The 23,443-nt window shown below is 35.2% G+C and overlaps 2 protein-coding genes across 5 annotated transcripts; one reads left to right on the forward strand and one right to left on the reverse strand.

Annotated features, from left to right (window-relative positions):
• Positions 1-1,101: 1,101 nt before the first annotated feature.
• LOC110635275 (protection of telomeres protein 1a) lies at positions 1,102-8,770 on the reverse strand. 4 transcript variants are annotated; one of them, XM_021784554.2, is made up of 10 exons: positions 8,311-8,763; positions 8,075-8,211; positions 7,538-7,727; positions 3,464-3,531; positions 3,239-3,330; positions 2,357-2,638; positions 2,197-2,264; positions 1,972-2,039; positions 1,612-1,770; positions 1,102-1,497 (listed from the first exon to the last, which is right to left on the reverse strand). In XM_021784554.2, exons 1-10 carry the CDS (start codon positions 8,474-8,476, stop codon positions 1,300-1,302), a joined length of 1,428 nt encoding a protein of 475 aa, XP_021640246.2. In that variant the 5' UTR covers positions 8,477-8,763; the 3' UTR covers positions 1,102-1,299. The 4 variants fall into 4 exon arrangements, with proteins under 4 accessions (XP_021640246.2, XP_021640247.2, XP_058000816.1 ...); XM_058144833.1 differs by having other exon boundaries at positions 1,255-1,497; positions 1,616-1,770; positions 8,311-8,770; XM_021784555.2 differs by lacking the exon at positions 3,239-3,330 and having other exon boundaries at positions 2,357-2,496; positions 8,311-8,764.
• Positions 8,771-8,885: 115 nt separating this feature from the next.
• Positions 8,886-12,142, forward strand: LOC110635274 (uncharacterized). Its single transcript, XM_021784553.2, has 2 exons — positions 8,886-9,090; positions 9,661-12,142. Exon 2 carries the CDS (start codon positions 9,664-9,666, stop codon positions 11,896-11,898), a length of 2,235 nt encoding a protein of 744 aa, XP_021640245.2. The 5' UTR covers positions 8,886-9,090; positions 9,661-9,663; the 3' UTR covers positions 11,899-12,142.
• Positions 12,143-23,443: the final 11,301 nt, after the last annotated feature.

A 23,443-nucleotide genomic window follows, 5' to 3' on the forward strand; every position in this document is an offset into this window, starting at 1 on the left:
ATTATGAGAGTGAATTGAGCTTCCCAAATTGAGTTATTTTATGTTTACAAGTGAGATGAGTTAAAACTCTCCGTTAGATAATTCAATTTATGGCCGAATTATATCCATTTGTTTTCTTGAAATTAAATTATAATTATGGGGCCTTATGGTTGAGTTAGGAATAGTTGGACTTACTATCAGCTTTGAAAGCCTTATACTAACCTAAATTTTAGTGCCGATCTAGCCTAGAATTCAGGTCGTGACTGCATTGTTTAACGAAATAAATTGCATGTTCAAAAAAATACATATTCTCTATCATGATAGCAAACTATTTGCATAATTCAAAATGCTATTGATGGTAATGCCAAAACTTCACTTGTATGTATTTTTTTTTTTTTTTTGCCACCCACTTATATGCACTATAGCCCCCAGAAGAGATAGTCCTAGCATAATTCAAGAAGTTACGTCCAAGTTTATATTTTTGGTTGAGAAAGATAAGTTATAGATGAAATAAATAAATAAAAAGAAGAGCTAAATCTAATGTAAATTTTAATGAGTATAATTTTGAAATAAACAATATATAATTTATCAAAATCTTCCCAATATCCCAATTTAATGTATTGAGAAATTAAAGTTTTTAAATGTTTTTAAAACTTTAAAAAAATTCTAAAACTTTTACTTTTTCTAAAAAATTTTCTCTAAATAAGTTTATATGTAATCATTGTTAAAAAAAAAAAATTCCTACTTTACTTTAAAAACTTACTTCCAAACATAATATAATTATTTTCGACTTTCGACTTTCAAACACAAACAAAATAATTAAAAACAACTTGTCAGTTGGGTAGTTCCTTGTGATGCAGAAAACACACCCCAAATGCAAAAGAGCTCGCTTTGCCTTCGCTAGTCCTATTCAAAAGGAATTATTGAGTTCACCCAATATTTATACATCCTCTTCAATAAGAATAAAGAAAGTTTTTTTTGGCAAGGCATTGACACCAAAAGACAAAAGCAACTTTTTCTGCGCTCTTCATCCGGTAACGAGGAGCTTCTTCTGTTTCTCTGAACTGAAATGTACTACATTTGAACAAACAAACAAACAACCTCCTATAAACGATCTTTAACTTCAGGTACAAAACTAATATACTATTTACTATCATCATCGTCATCAAACAAGCACTTTGTCTTACAAAAGTATTAGTCATACCCCCATTTCGAACAAAAATAATACTGCCAAATCCTATGCCACTATGCAAGTATACAAGAACAAAAGAGAACTACCGAGAAAACGAGAGAGAACCTAATTGTTCATGCCCAAGACTACTACTTCAACCAAGTATGACAAACATAATAATGTGTGTTCCCAAAATTATCCTTCATTGAATCTATACAACACTTTACCAATGGTGGATGTCTTGTAAAATTTGTATCATCGGCCAAATTTTCATGTTCTGGCACTCCAAGTAATTTCTTCATTTTGACATCCAGCAAATCAGGAGGAAAACCATTGAAAAATTCCACCTGAGATCATTGCACAAATCAAGTCAACTATACATTTTGATTTAATAACAAACTATTTTATATTATTCGCATGGCCTGTGAGTTTCAAGCAGATGCATAATATATAGTAAATACCAACTCTTTCCCTAATAAATAGGCATGAATTCTTGCTGTTGGGTCCTCTAGCGTCAATCTCATCTCATGTTCACCCCTCTCAGCAGATGAATGCAAGTCTTCAGCTTGAAAGGGATGGATTGCCATCACACGAACAACACAACAAAATATACTGTCATCCTGTAACAGTTAAAATTAGAAACTCGTATTAAAGCAATTTCAACAATCAAGGAAATAGTATATGTTTCAAATCATATAACTGCACTAATAGGAAAATGATTTCAAAATGCCCCTCTTATTTAAACTTAAAATAATATAGTTTTAATTAAAATTTGGAAAGAAATTGACAAGAAAACTCAACAATAGAAATTGCTTAAGAACCTTTTCATATGAAAGAATATCCATCAACGAGCCAAATTGAATGTTGTCCATCTCATTATAATCTGTCACTGAGCCAAATTTTTTTTAAAAAAAAAAAAAAAGTCACAAAAGAATAAACAAGAAATGAAAGTCTACGCATTCCCTTCAAGAATTAGAGAATGATTAAAATAATAACAAAAACATCAACCCAAAGCAAAAGACAAGAAAACTATCCTATTAAGCTACCAGTTAAGTCATCATCAATGCTCCATAAGGGTAACCGTCCAAGTTCCAATCTTCTCTCTTGAAATTTCCTGATGTAACAAATGCACAATCAAGATCCATTATTGTGCCACCAAAATATGCAACTCAAAATATTTATTGCAGCTAAAAATGTGTAAATTACCTTTTACACTCCACAACAATAATGTCATCATCAGCAAGAAGTCTAACTCTGGAAAAAGAATTCAAAGCACCATACCACATCCCTGACAACACTTTAGCACCCACATTGCGGATTCTCACCCATTTGCCAACTCCATGAAACTGTAGACCAAGATTTTCATGAGATTTATCAGCCATCACTCTTAAAATAGTTCCAACACGATAAAACTTGGAAAGGGTGTCTTGATCTAATGCAAATGATTCCACTTGCAATGGAAGCGGATTCTTCTCCTCATCCTTGAGTCTGTGACCCAAAAATAAAATTAAATAAGAAAAAAAAAATAAGATAATAAATGCGTGTGCATGCCAAAATATGTCTGTAAATTGAAGATGGAGGTAAAACTATAATAAGTATATTCCATTTAAAAAAATGATTAAAGAAAAAAGAATGAAATCAAATCATTTATTTAATCCAAAGAATGATCTTGTACAGAAATGCTACATAACAATGAGATAAAAAAAATAAAACCTTCCACAGGAGAGTTGGGAACAAGCTAGGGATAATAAACAAGAGTTAGTCATAAAATGAAAGTAAAAAAAATCTTTCAGAAAAGAAACCCTCCAATAATCCCAACCACAACAACTCAACTAAGCACCAACACCTATCTGGCTCCAATTAGTTACACAAGACATTTCCCCATTATTTCACTAAGTCTCTTTCATATGATGCTCAAGAAGTACATTTTTTTAAGCACCAATGCCCACAGAGTGTTATTTTTTCTTAAATGCACAGAAAAATGATTGCAGCACATAGATCTCTCAAGTTTTCCACCAGGTCTTAATCTAAGCTAATGTGCTTTACAATTATAACTGAAAATTATAAAACATAAAAACATATACTTACTTTCCATCAAGGCTTAATAAAGGGGCATCACTCCCATCCCACACAAAGAGAATCCATAGGCCTCTAGAAACATCAAAGGAGGCATGCAAAACCTTATATCCATTTGAGGGAGTGAGTGAGAGATATTAATTATTGAATGCCTCTTACATAAAAGCTAAAGTATTTATTCAAACTGAATCAACAAAGGGCACCTTTAGTTGTTAAATGTCACAATATACAAATTACCTTGCATACAAGGTCAAAATAGGTATCACTTGAAATGTCTTTCACTGATACCAGGTACTCACTTTTGCCTACAGTACATGGATAATGATAAATTAGTATTAGAGATCGCTTGACCATCAACTCATGTCCGAATAAATGGAATGAACATCAACCCAAGTCCCTCAGCTGAGAAGGGTTCTGATCTCTCATATTACCCACTCATATGTCAACAGATTTGCAAATAATAGGTTTTGGGCCATGTCTGGAAGATGGTTGGATAAAAAGGAAAGAAAGATTAACAAATTTTATGCAGGCTGGTAAATAAGAAAGATGGATAGTAAGCAGGAAAGAAAGACTAAAAACTGAATGCATTTCTTTCCTGGGTGCTGAATGTGAAAAGCCACATCTATTTTAAAAAATCTGCACTAATAAAATGAAGTACTGCTTTCAAGTTCAGGAAGAAAGTGAACAGGAAAAAAGAGTAGAAAATGCCTATCAGAAAAGTAAGGAAAACCATATGACCCATAATTTAGCAAGCCATACAGCTGCGGATTGAACTAGAATTGAGAATGAAATGAAGGAACTCAAACAGCTGTCCCAAGCAGTTAGCATAAGAGTAAACCAAAATAGGAAAAAAAAAAAAAGTGATGCATTAATAAGTTGATAACTCCGCCTAAGTAGTTTGCGCTTAGCCGGTCCCAAGCCCGGATAAAGGAGGAGGGTTGCGGTAGGTGACAACCAACGTAAAAATTTCGTCACACCCTATGATATGGATTCAAATGATATAAACGTTGGGGCGTCCTCTACTAACGACGCGCTACATCGGAGCCCGGGTGTAGTGATAAATATGCAAGGGTGTAGGGCGTTCACCGAAAGCGACGCGCCATGCCGGCGCCCGGGTGTGGTGTTAAGTGAGCAAGGGTTCCCACATCATGGACAGGTGTGGGTAAAGAAGTTAGTCCATAGGACAGATAATAGAACAAATAGTGGAACAGAACACAAGATAGACATAGAAAATAATAGAAGATATCATAGAAGGAGACCAATTAGGAAGGAGCAGGATAGGAGGAGGATCAGGGTTGGTACTTGGAATGTTGGATCACTTACAGGAAAATTAATGGAACTTGTGGATACCTTGGAAAGGAGAAGGGTGAATATTGCTTGCATTCAGGAGACTAAATGGGTAGGAGAGAAAAGTAAGGAAGTGGGTAATTTAGGGTACAAATTGTGGTTTACCGAAAAGGAGAGAAACAAGAACGGAGTGGGTATAATCATAGACAGGACATTGAAAGACGCAGTAGTAGCTGTGAAAAGAGTAGGAGATAGAATTATACTAGTAAAGCTAGTACTAGACAGAGAAACAATAAATATAGTTAGTGCTTATGCCCCACAAATAGGACTAGACAGTGAGAGTAAACAAAGGTTTTGGGAAGATATGGATGATTTAATGCAAAGCATACCGAATGAAGAGAATGTTTTCATTGGTGGAGATTTGAATGGACATGTAGGAAGTAATAGACAAGGTTATGAGAATGTTCCTGGAGGTTTTGGTTTTGGCAGTCGAAATGAGGAGGGAAAAAGCATCCTGGATTTTGCTATGGCATACGACCTAATACTAGCAAATACCTACTTTATAAAAAGAGAGTCACATTTAGTGACTTTCAAAAGTGGGCAACATAGAAGCCAAATCGACTTCCTCTTAACCAGGAAGACAAATAGAGCTCTATGCAAGGATTGCAAGGTCATTCCAGGAGAGGCTTTAACAAGTCAACATAGGTTGGTGGTCTTGGATGTCAAGTTTAGGAACAATTCAAGTAAGATCAGAAGAAATAGTGTAGCTCGAACAAAGTGGTGGGAGTTCAAAGGAGTAAAGCAAGTGAAGTTCAAAAATGAGCTTCTTGAGTCTGAAGTATGGAAGCTAGATGTGGAGGCCAATGATATGTGGATACAGATGGCATCAAAGATTAGAGAAGTAGCTAGAAAAGTACTTGGGGAATCTAAAGGACATGGACCACCCTCAAAAGAGAGATGGTGGTGGAATGAGGAAGTACAAAAGGCAGTGAAGAGAAAAAGGGAATGGTATAAGAAATTACCTAAATGTGATAATAATGAGGCATATGAACAGTACAAGATAGCAAAGAAAGAGGCAAAAGGCGATTAGCCAAGCAAGAGCACAGGCCTTTGAAAAGTTATATGAGAAACTTGGAACTAAAGAAGGGGAGAAAGATATTTATAGATTAGCAAGGAGTAGAGAAAGGAAATGTCAAGATCTCAATCAAGTTAGGTGCATTAAGGATAAAGAAGGAAAAGTGTTGGTGAAAGATGAGGACATTAAAGAAAGATGGAGAAATTATTTTAATGATCTCTTTAATAATAGTCAAAATGGAAATAGCGTGAATATAGATTATAGAACAATAGAAAAGAATGTAAATTATACTAGAAGGATTAGATCTTTAGAAGTAAAGGAAGCACTTAAGAGAATGAAAGTAGGTAAAGCTGGCGGACCCGATGAAATACCAATTGAAGTGTGGAAGTATTTGGGAGATATGGGAGTGGCATGGTTAACTAAATTATTTAATAAGATTCTAAACTCAAAGAAAATGCCTTATGAATGGAGGAAGAGTATTTTAGTACCTATTTTTAAAAATAAGGGAGACATACAGAGTTGCTCAAACTATAGGGGAATTAAACTCATGAGCCATACTATGAAGTTGTGGGAGAGAGTTGTGGAGCATCGACTACGTCATGATACTTCTATCTTTCTCAATCAATTTGGTTTCATGCCTGGTCGTTCAACTATGGAAGCGATCTTTCTCATTAGAAGCTTGATGGAGAAATATAGAGATGGGAAGAAAGATCTACACATGATTTTTATTGATTTGGAGAAGGCTTATGATAGTGTTCCAAGAGAGGTCTTATGGAATGCGTTAGAACAAAAGAGGGTATCTATTAGGTACATACAAGTATTGAAAGATATGTATGAAGGAGCAACTACTATTGTGCGCACAGTGGGAGGGGACACAAGAGATTTTCCGATCTCAATTGGATTACACCAAGGATCAACCATAAGCCCTTACCTTTTTACATTAGTTTTAGATGAACTGACGAAACATATACAAGAGAGTATTCCTTGGTGCATGATGTTTGCGGATGATATTGTTCTGATAGATGAGACACGAGAAGGAGTCAATAGGAAGCTAGAACTTTGGAGAAGTACTCTAGAGTCAAAGGGTTTTAAGTTAAGTAGAACGAAGACAGAATACATGCATTGCAAGTTCAGTGAAGGCCAAACTGGTGATAGGGAAGGAGTTAGTTTGAATGGAGTGGCACTGTCCCAAAGTAATCGCTTTAAATATCTAGGCTCAGTCCTTCAAGTAGATGGGGGATGTGAGGAGGATGTTAGTCATAGGATTAAAGCCGGATGGTTGAAGTGGAGACGTGCTACGGGAGTTTTATGTGATCGTAAGATTCCCAATAAATTAAAAGGAAAATTTTACTGTACAACCATACGACCGGCTATGCTATATGGTAGTGAGTGTTGGGCACTGAAAGAGTCGTATGCATCTAAGATAAGAGTTGCAGAGATGAGAATGTTAAGGTGGATGAGTGGTCATACTAGACTAGATAAAGTCCGTAATGAAAGTATTAGAGAAAAGGTAGGAGTGGTGCCAATTGAAGATAAGTTGAGAGAAGGGAGATTGAGGTGGTTTGGTCATGTGAAGCGTAGACATACGAAGGCTCCAGTTAGACAAGTAGAGCACATTAGACTAGAGGATAGAAAGAAAAAAAGGGGTAGACCTAAATTGACTTGGAGGAGAGTAGTACAGCATGACTTAGAAGCATTACACATTTCTGAGGATTTAACCCAAAATCGTTCAGAGTGGAAAAAGCGAATCCATATAGCCGACCCCAAATTTTTGGGATAAAGGCTTAGTTGAGTTTGAGTTTGAGTTTATTAATAAGTTGATGGATGTGCAAGAAATAAGTTCCATTATACAATACATAATAAAGTATAGAAGAGCCAAATACAATAACATAAACATGGAAATCATATTAAAACAACAATATTTAGCTCAGCAGATTCTTGAGAATCACCTGAATCGATGTGAGCACTAGGCCACCAATTCCTTAGATTTTTTATGCAATTCATTTCGCGCCATGATAGAGAGAAACTTCTCAAAGCTTGATAACAAGATAAGTCATTGCTATTTTTTCCATCAAACAAAGCAAATGATGAGAAGTTTTTGCTGAAAACAGCATTCACCTCCCCATCATGCTTTTTAATCTGCATGATTCACATTGTCATCACCAACTAGCATGATATAAATTTAAGAAAACGATCATACAGCCATCTAGCAATCATATTGTGAAAAGAAGCTGAAGTTCAAACAAAATAGAAGAAACACCTAATATGTGATAGTGACAAATAATTTTACAACAGTTAGAACCAAAGGAGTCCAAATCAGCCCGTCTAAATTTGTTATAAGAAGGCACAAACTTTGCACCAAATATAAATAATTAAGATAAAAAATTCAAAATATAGTAATAATGGAAATTAAAACTAAAAATAATAAAACCCTGCAGAAAGAAAATGATGATTATGAGGAAGTAGTGATTTGAAAAAGTAAGTACCATGACATTATGAAGGACAACCAAGTCGCTGTGAGATTTTACAACCGGAAGATGCTGCACTTTCTCGGTGAAAATATTTACAGAGAATTCAGGGCTCTGTTGTGACTCATCCACAATCTTCAATGTGGACACATAATCTACAGAAGCAACAACAAAACAATCAATCAATTTGAGGGGGAAAGGCAAAACAAAATGGAAAGGGAAAAAAAAAAACACTTTTTTTTTGGAAAAATTACCTGTTCCACAGCTCTTTCTAGGGAGAGAGAACTCTACAACAACGCCTATCATGTTTACCTTCTTGTCCACATGGTGAACTACCTCAATTATAGGAATGATACCTCTGCAGCTTCTGCTTCTACTACTACCACTACCACTCCCACTCCCACTCCCACTCCCGTTCATTTTTTTGAGTACCAAAAGAATGATAAGAAAATGGAAGCCAAAAAGGTCTTTACAGCTCCGAGTAACAAATACGGCTAGAAACCGTCATGGCGAAAATCCCAGTTGACAATACCAATCCCCGTTCAAAAGCAGCCAAATCCCCCTCAATAGGCATCGAACTCCACCACAAACTTCCGTAAACCCCTACAAAGTTATAGTTCTTAGCTGTGTTTGACAAGCAGGTGAAAGTGAAGGAAAGAGAGGGGTGAGAGAAAATCAAGGGAAGGGAATTTTCAAGAGAGAGAAAGAAGCATGTGGAAAAGGAAAATAAGGGACTGAACGACTAGCCGTAGTGATTGCCCAGCCACCTAAAATCCTCAGTCTGATTTGACGACCCGTAGGCCCATGCTCATGTGGACCAAACTTACGATTAGAAAATCAATACGATTCGTTTCGAACTCTTCCTTGCCCGAGTTTCTGGGCTGGGCATCCTCCCATGCCCAGTTCCCCCCAAGACTTTAATACAACAATTCTCGTCTCTCTGGCTCTTTCTCTCTTTCTCTTCCTCCTTTGGCGCTGGTTGGGGACTCAAAAACAAGTCCTTACCTTTGGCTCTACCAGAAGGCTCGCAGCAGGTAAATAAAATTCCTAACTTTGCAATCTTGTTTCTAGCCTCTAGGGTTTTATCTCTTAATCATGCCAATTCAAGTCACACTTATCAATTCTGGGTTAGGTTTCCCCCCAATTTCTACACCTACAGAAATCGGAAATACCTTTTTATTATTATTTTCCTTTGATTGCTTTCCGTTACCTAAGTTTCGACATTCTGTTTGTTCATTCTTATAGTTCTCTCTCTGGGTTGGGATGCTATTTTTGATGAATTCGGGATTCTGGCGAAGTGGCAATTCGTTGAAAATGGGTTGTCTTTCGACAATTATCTCTTTAATGACCGCGTATTGTCTCTTATGTGTTTTCTTGACATGGGATTTATGTTTTTTGGTCGTTATTGCACTATTCGATTATATGAAAGCTTTAGACTTTATGATATTGGAAATTCTCTAGCGCATATTGCATGGATATGTTTTGAGTTCATCTGTCGATGTTGAGTTGCATCCTGGTGCTTTCCTTGTATGTGATGCGTACTTTCTTTCTGATTAATTGGATTCACCAATCTGCTGCTCTCTCTCGTTTACCATTTGGTGTAGGCCATGGCTGCAAAGAAAATAATAGCTATATGCCAGTCGGGCGGTGAGTTTGTGACAAACAAGGATGGAACATTGTCATACAATGGTGGGGACGCTTATGCAATTGACATTGATCAGCAAACACAGTTGAGTGATTTCAAGTCTGAAGTAGCTGAAATGTTCAATTGTGCTGTTGATACCATGTCCATTAAGTACTTCCTTCCAGGAAACAAAAAGACCCTTATCACTATCTCTAAAGATAAGGATTTACAGCGCATGGTTAATTTTCTTGGGGATACGATGACTGTTGATGTATTTATCATGTCAGAGGAAGCTGCTGCTAGGAATGTGTCCAACATGCCTGCTAGTAGGTCAAGCAGGACGACTGTGTCAGAAGCTGTGGTTCCTCTGGTCAATGTTACTCCTGTTGATGTTCACATTGATATTGATCGAGTTGACCTGGATGTCCCTGATGAAAATCCTATATCCTGCATTCCTATTGGAATAGCTGATGAGAAGCATCGTAAAGCTGCTCTACAGTGGGAAAACACCATTACTGGTGTTGATCAAAGGTTTAGTAGTTTTGCTGAATTCAGAGAAGCTTTGCATAAGTATTCAATTGCACATGGATTTGCTTACAGATATAAGAAGAATGACAGTCATCGTGTTACTGTCAAATGCAAATCCCAAGGTTGTCCTTGGCGGATATATGCATCCAGGTTGTCAACCACTCAATTAATTTGTATCAAGAAAATGAATGTAGAACATACATGTGAAGGAGCTGCTGTGAAAGCTGGGTATCGAGCAACAAGGGGTTGGGTGGGAAGTATCATAAAGGAGAAACTGAAAGTTGCCCCGAACTACAGGCCAAAAGACATTGCGGATGATATCAAACGGGAGTATGGGATTCAACTGAATTATTCTCAGGCATGGCGTGCAAAAGAGATTGCAAGAGAGCAGCTTCAAGGCTCATATAAAGAGGCATATAATCAGTTGCCATTTTTTTGTGAAAGAATAAAGGAAACCAATCCAGGCAGTATTGCTACATTCTCCACAAAAGATGACTCGAGTTTCCATCGTTTCTTTGTCTCATTTCATGCATCAATAACTGGCTTTGAACAAGGTTGTCGTCCTCTCATTTTCCTTGACAGTGCTTCTTTAAACTCAAAATATCAAGGAATGTTGTTGGCTGCTATTTCAGTCGATGGGGATGATGGTATTTTTCCTGTAGCTTTTGCTGTAGTGGATATTGATTCAGAGGACAACTGGCATTGGTTTTTATTGGAACTGAAGTCTGCTGTCTCTACATCTCGTCAGATTACATTTGTTGCTGATTTTCAGAATGGTTTAAAGAAATCACTGGCTGCAGTTTTTGATAAATGCTACCACAGCTATTGTTTGCGTCATCTCGCTGAGAAACTAAATAGAGACTTAAAGGGGCAGTTTTCTCATGAAGCAAGACGCTTCATGATAAATGATTTTTATGCTGCAGCATATGCACCCAGACTTGAGGGATTCCAGCGATCTGTAGAGAACATAAAAGGCATCTCCCCCGAAGCTTATAACTGGGTGATACAGAGTGAGCCAGAACACTGGGCAAATGCCTTCTTTGGAGGAGCAAGGTATAACCACATGACATCAAACTTTGGGCAACAGTTCTACAGTTGGGTATCAGAGGCACACGAATTGCCAATAACTCAAATGATTGATGCATTAAGAGGCAAAATTATGGAATCAATTTATACTCGTCGGGTGGAATCCAATCAGTGGATGACAAAGTTAACACCATCAAAAGAGGAAAAATTGCAAAAGGAGACTTCAATAGCAAGGTCACTTCAAGTTTTACTTTCTCATGGTAGCACATTTGAGGTTCGCGGAGAATCTGTTGATATTGTTGATACTGATCATTGGGATTGTAGCTGCAAAGGATGGCAACTAAATGGGTTGCCCTGCTGCCATGCAATTGCTGTCTTTGAATGCATTGGTAGGAATCCATATGATTATTGCTCCAGATACTTCACCATCGAGAGTTACCGCTCAACCTATGCCGAGTCGATTCACCCTGTACCAAATGTTGACAGGCCAATTCAGGGTGAATCAAGTGACGCGGGAGTTATTGTTACTCCTCCACCAACTAAGCGCCCACCTGGCAGGCCGAAGATGAAGCAGGCCGAATCTATCGACATAATTAAGCGTCAACTTCAGTGTAGTAAGTGCAAGGGCCTTGGCCATAATAAGAAGACATGCAAAGGTTCATAGCTTAGATGATTAGGCTTTGTAGGTAGGTATCTAGTCGTCACTGATATCCTGCTTTGTAACTTTAAACAATTTTGATTGGCGGTGTAGGCTTGTGTTTCTGTGCAGGGATGATTTTTAGCAAGCATCACACTCTGCATACCTTGGTTATGTATTTTAGGTGCTAGGCTAAGCATCCAATTAGTTGTTAGTGAAACTAATTGTTCAGCTATGACATTGCAATTTTTATTCGTGCGTTTTTTTTTAATCTGAAGATAGATTTCATATAATTCATTGACGGCCCAGGATGGGCATAACTCAGGCCCCTTACAAAGAAAAACTAACCCAACCCAAAAAATAAATAAATAAAAACAAAGGCTAAGCAAATACAAGCCCAAGCCCCAACACCAGCAAGTCCAAGATCCGCCCAGGAAACTTAGGGTTAGGCAACAGCAGTACTGAACCGCTTGAGCAGGGTGTATGCAAGCTTGCACACCTAAATGTTTTTAAACAAGCGTGTGATGTTTAAAGGTTGTTCTCTTCCATGCGTTGATGTTTCAGCTGGATGTTTGTTTGTTTTTCTCCTTGGAAACGTGTGCCTGGTCCAAATCAAGACTGATTGTTGAATGATTGTTTTTGTCAACATTTTTTTATTTTTCTATGGAGTTCTGAGGACAAATAGTACAGTAACTTGGGGTCGAGGTGTATTTAAGATTGTTTTATGACTTCATTTTATAGAAGTCAAGCTAGTAGAAATGGTTAACTACTTTAAGATTCTAACTTTCCAAGTGAAACCTACGACCGAATTACTTTTATTTGCACCGAATTCCGATGATTTCTCTTAGAAAGAGAGATGATGATTATTCTTTTTACCTTTAGGCCTTGGAAACTTACTCTATCCAATCCTCCTAACGTTAATGGGCTCGCCAACGTTTGCCTACCTGCGTTGATTATTATCATTGTCTAAGATAAAGTTCATTGCATGGAAGAAAAAATCTGAGGCCTATTACACCGTAAGAGTGTCCAGCTAGAAAAGGGCAGACCCAAACATACCCTAACATGCTAAAAAATCATAGAACAAAACCACAACTAAGGACCAAGGCCTGCACATATATAAAGAGCCCTAAGAGATTGCCTCAGCCAGAACGAAAGTAGGCTAAGGCCCAAAAAGCACCCTAGTCTCTGGCTTGACCCAAGAAGAAGGTCTGAATGCCAGGGAGACCAATGCCGCTATCCTCAGCACCGGCAATCCAGCTAAGCCATCCCGGAGCAGTGAAAGACAATCAACGCAACACAAGGGAATCATCCAATGCCAAACTCAGTGATTCCAGACTCATGAACACCCTCAGTAAAGAGCAACCCAAAAGACCCACACACATCACTGAAAAGAACACAAAGCCAAGGTTAAAGTCTGAATCTGAAGCTAATGGACCACATGGGCGCAAGGCAGAGCTCCTTTAAGCATCTTCGGGTTCTGAGGGATTGGATGCCGATGAGAGTGACACCGGTAATGTCTCCAAGAGTACCACGCAACTAAAGGATGACCCATGGATCCACAGCATCTCCTAGCTTTAAATCAGAAAGCAACCGTCGCTGATCAACCCCTACCCATCAACAATGAACACAGCCATAGAAGAAGACAGAAGTACCACTGTGACGAGGAAAAGTAAAGTAAGATTTCTTTAGGTATGATTTCTAGAGTAGAGTTCTTCAAGCTTTTTAAAATTTTATTATTTCTCATTTTTTGGGAAAAAGTTAAAGTAAAGTTAGATTTAATAATTTATTATGTTTGGCTAGAAAATAAAGTAAATGAAGGTTTTTAAATGCTAATGAGAAAATATTTTTATTATTAAATTTAAAATTAATAATGAACAAATTAATTAAATAAATTAATATCTAATAGATAGATTTAATTAATATTTTTGTACCATGGGGTGTGCTAATTTTTATAGACTTTTTTAATAAAAATAAGAACATATTTTACACCTGATTTTGTGAAATTAAACTTTTAAAAAGTCAAAATAAATCAATGGACTTGTACATTTTTATTTTCATAACTATAAGTAAATTATAAGTGTTTAAGTCACCTGAATATAATGATTTAAATAGCTTTTTTGGTCAAAAAATTTTGAAATATAACATAAAATATTTTATGATGTAAAATTTCATAAATAATAATATCATATAAAATTTATTAACTAAAGTAAATGACATTCATAAATAAAAATATTAATATAATGTAAACATATTATCCTAATTATAAAATGTCCACAAAACCCAAAAAAAAAAAAAAAAAAAAAAAAAAAAAAAAACCTAATTCCATTTCATTGCATTTATTCAACTCTCAACTTAACTAATTTTAGGGTGCATTACGACCAATCATGTCCAACAACAAGTCTTCGCGATTTTCCCATGGACATCCAAGCAAAGCTCTCAATATTTCAGACTTCTGAATAAGAAAAAGATAATAAGTAAAAATGCGATTTTGTTCAACTCCCAAATCTACTAAAAGACTCCACACATCACTTTTTAGTATTGGAAGTTGACTAGATTTTATCAATTTAGAAGCTGAATTCATAATAGCTTCTGATATTTTATCAAGTCCGTCATTGATTAACATTGTTGCATCATCAACAGGTTTATTGTTAGCCTTCTTATGTATATGGGAACTTCTAACCTCAAAATGAGCTCGAGATCTCATAGTTGCTTTAAAAGATGTCAAAATTTCAACATCATCATTACAATTTTCTACATTTTCTAAATTTATCTGTTGTTGAGATACCATGAAATCAATGCTATCTATAGTATCCATTGATTGAAATGCACCAGATTGTTCTCCTCTATTGCTTGTTTTTCTTTGCTTTATTTCTGATGCAGTTTTCAGCATGTTCTCTTGTAGTTCTATATTGACCATATAATTGTACTGACTTTTCATAATTTCGAATAGACTTGTAATTCCATTCAACAGCATCAGGTTTAACCTTAAAATAATTGAGATAAATTTTCAACGTGGAACTGCATAAATAAAAATATCACAAAAACAAAATCATTAAGGAAACATAGCTCAATTAACTTTTCCCATACTTCAGGTTCACCATTCTACTTTTCATTAATTGGATTCCAAGCAAAGCCGCTCAACCCATTCTTAAAAATATCATAACATCTTTGTAATGACCTTTTTTATATTTTTCAAGCGATTTTGGATTTTTTCTTTATCTAATGGTTTGTCAGGAAATTTATCTTTCATTTATTTCACGGTATTGTTCAATACATGTGTAGTAAAGGTTCCATTGACTTTATTTCTCAAAATATGTTGATGTAAGTATGCATCAACAACAGTATCATCCATCCGCAATGTCCAATTACATTGACCATCTCCATTATTTTCACCTATAGTCTTTTTACCTTTTGGCATCCTTATAACTACATAAAAATAACTAAAATATCATTAATTAATTTAATAAGCAATTAATTATTAAAATATGTTAACATTGCATAAGAAAAAGACAAAATATTTAAAGAGGCAAAATATCAATTGACATATGTTAATATTGCATAGAAAAAGACAACAAAACCAATAAGCAAACTAATTAAAGTATTAAAAAATGGTCATGTCTAAACATTAAACCATACCAATAGAAATCATAACTAAAATATTTCTCAACATCAAATGCATTTTGCCCACATATTATTTGCTATGGAATCTCTTAGCAATTCTCCTCTAATTGCATTTTCATTATCATCTCTATCGGTGTGACTACAATGCTCTCGTGGGCTATTACTGTTATTAAATTCATCATTAACCTCAGCAAATATATCCATATCTAGATCTACACCAATCAAATAATTATGCAAAATACAATAAGCCAAAACAATTTCTTTTTGTGTATCAACACCATAATATGGCTTTGTTGAACTTGCTATGATGAGGAATCGCTTTTTCAATACACCAAATGCCCATTCTATTGCATTCCTTAAAGATGCATGTCGAAGATTAAATAATTCACGTGCATTGTGGTGGATTTCTTGAATACTCTTTCAAGTGATAATGCTCTCCTCTATAAGGTGTAATAAGTCTACTCCTCAATATGAACCTAGCATCAACAAGATAGTATTTTCCTAATAAAAAACCCATTATCATTAAAATTGACATAGTATATGAAACCTATATTAAATTTGTAACAAATACTACCTTGTGTTATTTTTAAGGGGTACTCTCTAGTTAGTGCTTTTTTCATAATTCTCGAATCAGATGTTGTTCCTTCCCAACTGGGCAACACATAGGTGAATTTCAAATCAAATGGTACATGCTGCTAACACATTTTGTGTTGGATAATCTTTTCTCCCACAATACTTAGGAGCTTCTTTACGAGTAACTTTTACTCAGATATGTGTTCCATCAATTGCTCCTACACAATCCTACATCCAATTTTCTATCAGTATCATGTTAGTAAATTGATAGCTAAATATGATTAATAAATTGTATTCACCTTGAAGAATGGGAAGAACCTATTGCTGTTGAATATTTCTGGTGAAATTTGTGATCCATCAGGTTGTTTGAGAAAATTCTCCTCTAACTCTAATATAGCTTTTATGACATTGTGAAAATGACGGCTAACAATCTCTCCAGATTAACAAAAAAAGAAACCAAGTACACGATATGAAACATTATGTCCCAATAAGTACAATATTTTTGCAACTGGTTCTTCAATAGAAACACGTAATGTTGGCCTAACACCACCATCTCTAACTAAGATGTCACACAAATCCATAAAAGCTTTAGGACCCATTCTTATTATACTATGAGTTTGATCATCTAGGCTAATTTGTGTTATTAGATGTAATCTTCTTTTTTCTCCTTCAAATGTTATAGTATGAGTAAGTTGACTTGCATTTTGTCACCTTTGTATCTCGTACCAGTACACAATGAGCCCAATAGCATGCGCAACTGATTTAGGGTGCAATCGAATCAATTTAATATAAGCATTATCTTCAATGTTTTGACTCCCCATCTATAATAAAAATTTATATAAATTATAAATAATTGAAAATATTAATGCATAAAAAAAATAAAAGTTCATCTACAAAGGATGCAAATTCTAAAAGCAAAAGTAATTATAAAATGTTTGGTATCATTGTTGGTTTTTCGTTTTTTATTTTTTAAAAACTGAAAAATATTTTTAGTTTTTTATTACTTTTTTTAAAAAACTGTTTTATTTTTTTTTCTTTTTGTACATGCAAAAATGTTTTAGTTTGTACAATGTATATCTATTTAAAAAAAATAAATAATACATATATTTTGAAAAACTTAAACTCTAATATTTTAAAATAAAATAAATATTTATTAAAATCTTAAACTCTAAAAACTATATACTGTAATATTAATGTAAAAATATTAAATTGCAGAAGAAAAAAGGAAATATTTGAGAAAAAAATTAAATTATGAATTATGTCCATAATATTCAATAAAATTCTAACTAGAATCCATGTAATATGTGTATTTGGTTTGATTACAAGTGACAAACATGAAGTAGCAGTGTTTTGTTTATTTTGATTTTGTAATGTCCTTTTTAGCGCACCATCGTAAAAAAAAATTATTAACCTTTCTGAGTCGGGTTTTGTGTATGCTTCGAATCATGCATGAGGAGCTTATAGTGCAGCATATTAGTGCAGAAATTGCTATGAATCCTACTGTTCTCATTTGTACCCTCTAGGTTAGTTTGTGTCATCTCTCCCATGGCTATAAACTTTAGGTCTGTTTGCTTTCTAAGATGTGGAAGCCCAACGAGGAAAGTGCCTATATTGAAAGGCTGATTACATGGATTCAATTAAATGTTGTTAAATATTTGGTATATAATATGTCCATAATAGTCAAGACTAATTTGATATATGTATATAAATGTTGCCTAATAATACAAAAGAATGGGATCTTCCTATTGAAAGAGCAGAAGTATGAAAAATATAAGTTTAGATCATTGAATTTAAAATTTTTCTTCTAGGGTCACATGCATCATGCAAGATTCATTTTTATCTATTTGATTTCAATGTTAAACAACATATTAAAACTCTTTTAATATGTTTTTGGATCTACATTTGCCATTTAAGATTTTAGAATTAACAGATTAATTCATTAGAACCCTAGATTAGATCAAGAACAAGTGGACTAACTTTTTGATGCACTGCAATTATGTTTGGCACCTTTGGGATGCGCCTAGGATACCAGATGTTGTCCCTCTAGCTTGGCCACACCAAGATCATCAATGACAGCCGCTTGAACAGCTTCTCAAGCCTTTCCAATTAATTAGAAAATCAAGTTTTGCCTTTAGAGATGTTATAGATGCATACAGGACACTAGAAACGATCTCTAGTAATTTTAATTTAAGAGAATGTTGGCTATTCTCTTTGAATTGATGAGAGATGAAGAAGAAGAGAGGGGAGAGGCTCTTTGGGTGGTGGCACAAAAGAAAAACAGCAGCTGATAATTTTTCTTTTCATCATTTCCCTTATATAGCTAGGTCACCACTTAAAACCCTTGCCACATGTCATCTTCTGATTGGCTCTTAGTTTAATTGACCCAATCACATTGTGCCAAGTGTCAAACCTAGATTTAATCTTGATTTTGATCATCTTACATGATTAAAAGACAAATGGCAAGCTTATGTATAGTGCCATGTGTCACCATCTCATGGTGCCACATGTCACCATGTGAAATGACTAAAATACCCTTGTGTCTTAATTTTGAGTTCTCAACCCAAAATAATTATTTCTCTTTTTCTAATCAATTTATATCAAATCTCTATTAATTAATTTCTCATAGTTAAATTCATATTTAAAAAATTTAAATATAAATTTAACTTATACTATACATCCAATAACCTGAATTTGGTTTCAAACCATGCTAGGGACTTTGCAATCTAATTGCAAACCAAACCTATTTAATTAATCAATTAAACTCTTTAATTAATTAATAAAATCACATTTAACTTGGTGATTACTTGTGTATGTGTGTGACTCACTAAGCTCATCACTATTTGGCAATGAGATATGATATCAACTCTTAATATCATCAGAACTCTTTCTTACCATAAATGATTTCTCTAAATCATTTTATGCACCTCATAAACCATGGTTAACACCTAGCATAGCATGCCATGACCACCCAATCAGTAATAAGGTTTACCTTAAATGAACCTATAATCATATGTTACCATGCACTAGAATCTCTCTGTTACAAAATCCCAATTCTAGCTGGAGTCATGATTTATGTCAAACCCCATTTGCTATGAATATTATGTTCTCTTTTAATTTCAGTTCTTGATTAAAAAGATTTTCTCATCAGAAACTCTTTTCTGATTAAATCTATCTGTCCTGGCCAGGAACTTGAAACATCAAGAACAATTAAATGAATATAGGATTTTATCCCTATTTACTTAATGTAACAGATTCCATCTTGATCAACACCTACCTCCATATATAACTAGTAGGAGCCAACACATGCTCATATACCCATACACAGTACAAGTATGAAAGCAGTATCAAACTCAAACCACTTATATACAAGATAATTGTGCTATCTCAAGTCTAAAGATTATATGCACTGATATGATTTATGACAATACATTGATAAGAGTAAACTCCATGTGCTTGTCATAAATGTCACTGGTTCGACCTACTTATCATGTATAAGTGCCTATCATGTTTGTTATATGGCATGAGACTCACCGTTCAATCTTATTTACATCTCATATAAAAACATTATTACAATCTTTCTGGATAAGTCATGTCCTTATTGTGAAGTATCCTCGATTGTGAACCAATTTATGATACTTTGTGCCAAAAATACTGTCACTTATATTCTTAACAATTTAAGAATAGAATTTCTAACAAAATATCAATGGACCTTTTCTATTACACATAAATATATTATGTAAACGAAAAAGTGAAAATATCTTTTATTAATAAAATATGTACAAGATACATACTAAATGATATGCTCTAGGGCATACTACTAATAATCTCCCACTAGTACTAGAGCCATTCATTACAATATCTTAGACCCATATTCTCAAGATGTCGGTCTAGCTGAGTTTATGACATAGGCTTAGTGAATGGATCAGCTGGATTTTCAGCTGATGCTATTTTCTGCATGGCTACATCGCCTCGCCCAACTATCTCTCTGATAATGTGGTAGCTCCTTTCTATGTGTTTGGATTTCTGGTGAGACCGGGGTTCCTTAGCCTGTATGACTGCTCCATTGTTGTCACAGTGAAGTGGAACTGCTGACTCAATGGAAGAAACTACTGCAAGTTCTATCACGAACTTTTTTATCCAAACAACTTTCTTTGTAGCATCTGATGTAGCAATATACTCAGCCTCGGTAGTGGAGTCTACAGTCGTACTTTGTTTGAAACTCTTCCAACTGACTGCACCTCCATTACAAATGAACACATACCCAGAGGTAGATTTTCTATAATCGATATCTGATTGGAAATCAGAATCAGTATAACCATCCAATTGCAAGTTACCACCTCCATATATCAAGAATAAATCCTTAGTTCTTCTCAAGTACTTAAGGATATTCTTGACAGCTATCCAGTATTCCAAACCTGGATTGGATTGATACCTGCTAGTCAAACTAACAGCATATACGATATCCGGCCTAGTATACAACATTGCATATATCAAACTTCTAATAGCCAAAGCATATGAAATCCTGGCCATTTTATCTCTTTCTTCAGGTGTCTTTGGAGACATCTCTTTAGAAAAGTGGATACCATGTCTCACTGATAACAATCCTCTCTTGGAATCAAGCATGTTAAACCTCTTAAACACCTTTTCCAAGTATAGACTTTGGGATAAACCAATTATTCTTTTCACTCTATCTCTATAGATGCGAATCTTAAGAATATAAGTTGCCTCCCCTAAGTCTTTCATTGAGAATGTATTTGACAACCATACCTTTACAGTTGTCAACATACCTGTGTCATTACCCATCAACAAAATGTCATCCACATATAAGACAAGGAAAGTGACAGCACTATCACTAACCTTCTTATATACACATCGCTCATCCTCATTTTTTATAAAACCAAATGACTTAATGGCTTCATCAAAATGGATGTTCCAACTCCTTGAAGCTTGTTTCAACCCATAAATGGATCGCTTTAGCTTGCATACCTTGGAACCATCTTGGGATTCAAAACCCCTAGGTTGTTCTATGAAAATGTTTTCTTTAATGTATCAATTGAGAAAAGCTGTTTTGACATCCATCTGCCAAATCTTATAATCATAGTATGCAGCTATTGCTAATAGAATCCTAATTGATTTAAGCATGGCAACAGGCTAAAAAGTCTCCTCATAGTCGATTCCTTACCTTTGGGGAAACCCTTTGGCTACTAGATTTGCTTTTTAGGTCTCTACCTTTCCATCAGAACCAATTTTCTTCTTGAAAACCCATTGTTCCCTATAGGTACAATACCTTTAGGTGGGTCAACAAGATCCCAAACTTGATTCTTATACATGGAATCAATCTCGAATTTCATAGCATCAATCCATTTTGAAGAGTCTATATCTGATATAGCTTCTTCATAGGTAAGTAGATCATCTCCATGATCTACTTCTTCATGAGTAGACAACTCTTGTTCTTCTTCATGAAGGAAATCATATCTCACTAGTGGGTGAGATACCCTGGTTGTTCTACGAGGAATAGCTGTAGATGTTTTATCAATAGATGTAGATTGACTAGATAGATCCATATCCATCTGATCTGTTGGTTGGTCAGAATTCTCAAATTCTAACTCTATTTCCCTTCCTTTGCCTCCTTCTTGAACAAACTGTTGTTCAAGAAATGTGCATCTCTACTTACCACAACCTTTTGTGATGTAGGCAAATAAAAATAATATCCAAAACTATCTTTTGGATATCCAACAAATCAACCATTTTCTGATCTGGTTTCCATTTTATCAGTGTTCAGCTTTTTGATATAAGCTGGACAACCCCAAATCTTAACATGCTTAAGACTTGGTTTTCTTCCATGCCATATCTCATAAGGTGTGAAAGATACTGATTTTGATGGAATCCTATTCAGAACATACAAAGCTGATTCTAATGCAAATCCCCAAAATGAGATTGGCATATCAGTATAGCTTATCATACTACGTATCATATCCAATAGGGTATGATTTCTCTTTTCAGATACACCATTCAACTGTGGTGTTCCTGGAGGAGTCAACTGAGAAACAATGCCATGCTCTTTCAAGTATTCATCAAATTCAGTACTTAAGTATTCACCTCCATGATCTGATCGAAGAGCTTTAATACTTTTTTCTGTTTGATTTTCTACTGCAGATTTAAATTCTTTGAACTTTTCAAAAGATTCATGTTTGTATTTCATCAAATACAAATATCGAAACCTTGATTTATCATCAGTAAAGGTAAGAAAATAATGAAAATCGCCTCTAGCCATTTCTTTAAATGGACCATATACGTCACTATGTATTAGCTCCAAAATATTTTCAGCTCTTAGCCATTGTCCAACAAATGGTGATCTAGTCATTTTGCCCTGACGGCAGGATTCACAGGTTGGAGTAGGTTCAGAACCTAATGAGGATAAAATCTCTATTTTCTCCAGTTTTGCAATCCTATCTTCTGCAACATGACCTAATCTTTAGTGCCAAATATATTTTGAACTTGAGTTGATTTTCACCATAGCATTGCATTCATTTAGATCACTATATTCTGTGCAGTTTTTTTTCCAGTGCCCATCCTTCTGGCAGTGGAAACACTTTCCTTTGCCTTTGTCAGCTTTGATCTTCCCTTTCTGTTTAGCTATTTTCTTGGAAGGACCAGGAATCTGAGGTTTCTTTTTCTTATTGTCCTTCTTTTTGTTGGACTTTCCAGCAGAAGAAGATGCAATCAAAGCTACCTATTTTCCTTTATTGCCCGGCATATTCTTTTGGACAATAACCAGCATGTTGAGTAAACCAGCCAAGGTGCATTCCTGCTTAGTCATATGGAAATTTGTCACAAAATTCCCAAATGACTCAGGAAGGGACTGAAAGATCAAATCCGTCTGTAGTTGGAAATCCATGTTAAAGTCAAGATGTTCCAACTGCTCAATCAGCTGAATCATCTTGTGGACATGATCTCCAACATTCTGTCCCTTAGACATCCTCATACGGAACAACTGTCTAGATATCTCATATCTAGCATTCCTGCTGTGCTCACCATACAACTCTTGTAGGTGAAGGAGGATCTCACTCGCACTCTACATGTTCTCATGCTGCTTCTATAACTCATTACTCATAGAAGCAAGCATGTAACACTTGGCTCTCATATCATGCTCCTTCCACTTGTCTAAAGTTTCATGTTCCTCTTAAGTGGCCTCTGGAGGTAAGGGACCAGGAACATTTGAGTCTATAACATATCCTATATGTTCAAGGTTCAGGACAAGTTTCAAATTTCTTAGCCAATCAGATAGATTAGGTCCTGTCAACTTATTACGATCAAGTATGCTTGCAAGGATATTGGATGGTGGTGGTTGTGGTGTGCTCATTATTATTAGAAAATT

The sequence above is a fragment of the Hevea brasiliensis genome, chromosome 4, assembly GCF_030052815.1.
Source record: "Hevea brasiliensis isolate MT/VB/25A 57/8 chromosome 4, ASM3005281v1, whole genome shotgun sequence".
NCBI classification, from domain to species: domain Eukaryota; kingdom Viridiplantae; phylum Streptophyta; class Magnoliopsida; order Malpighiales; family Euphorbiaceae; genus Hevea; species Hevea brasiliensis.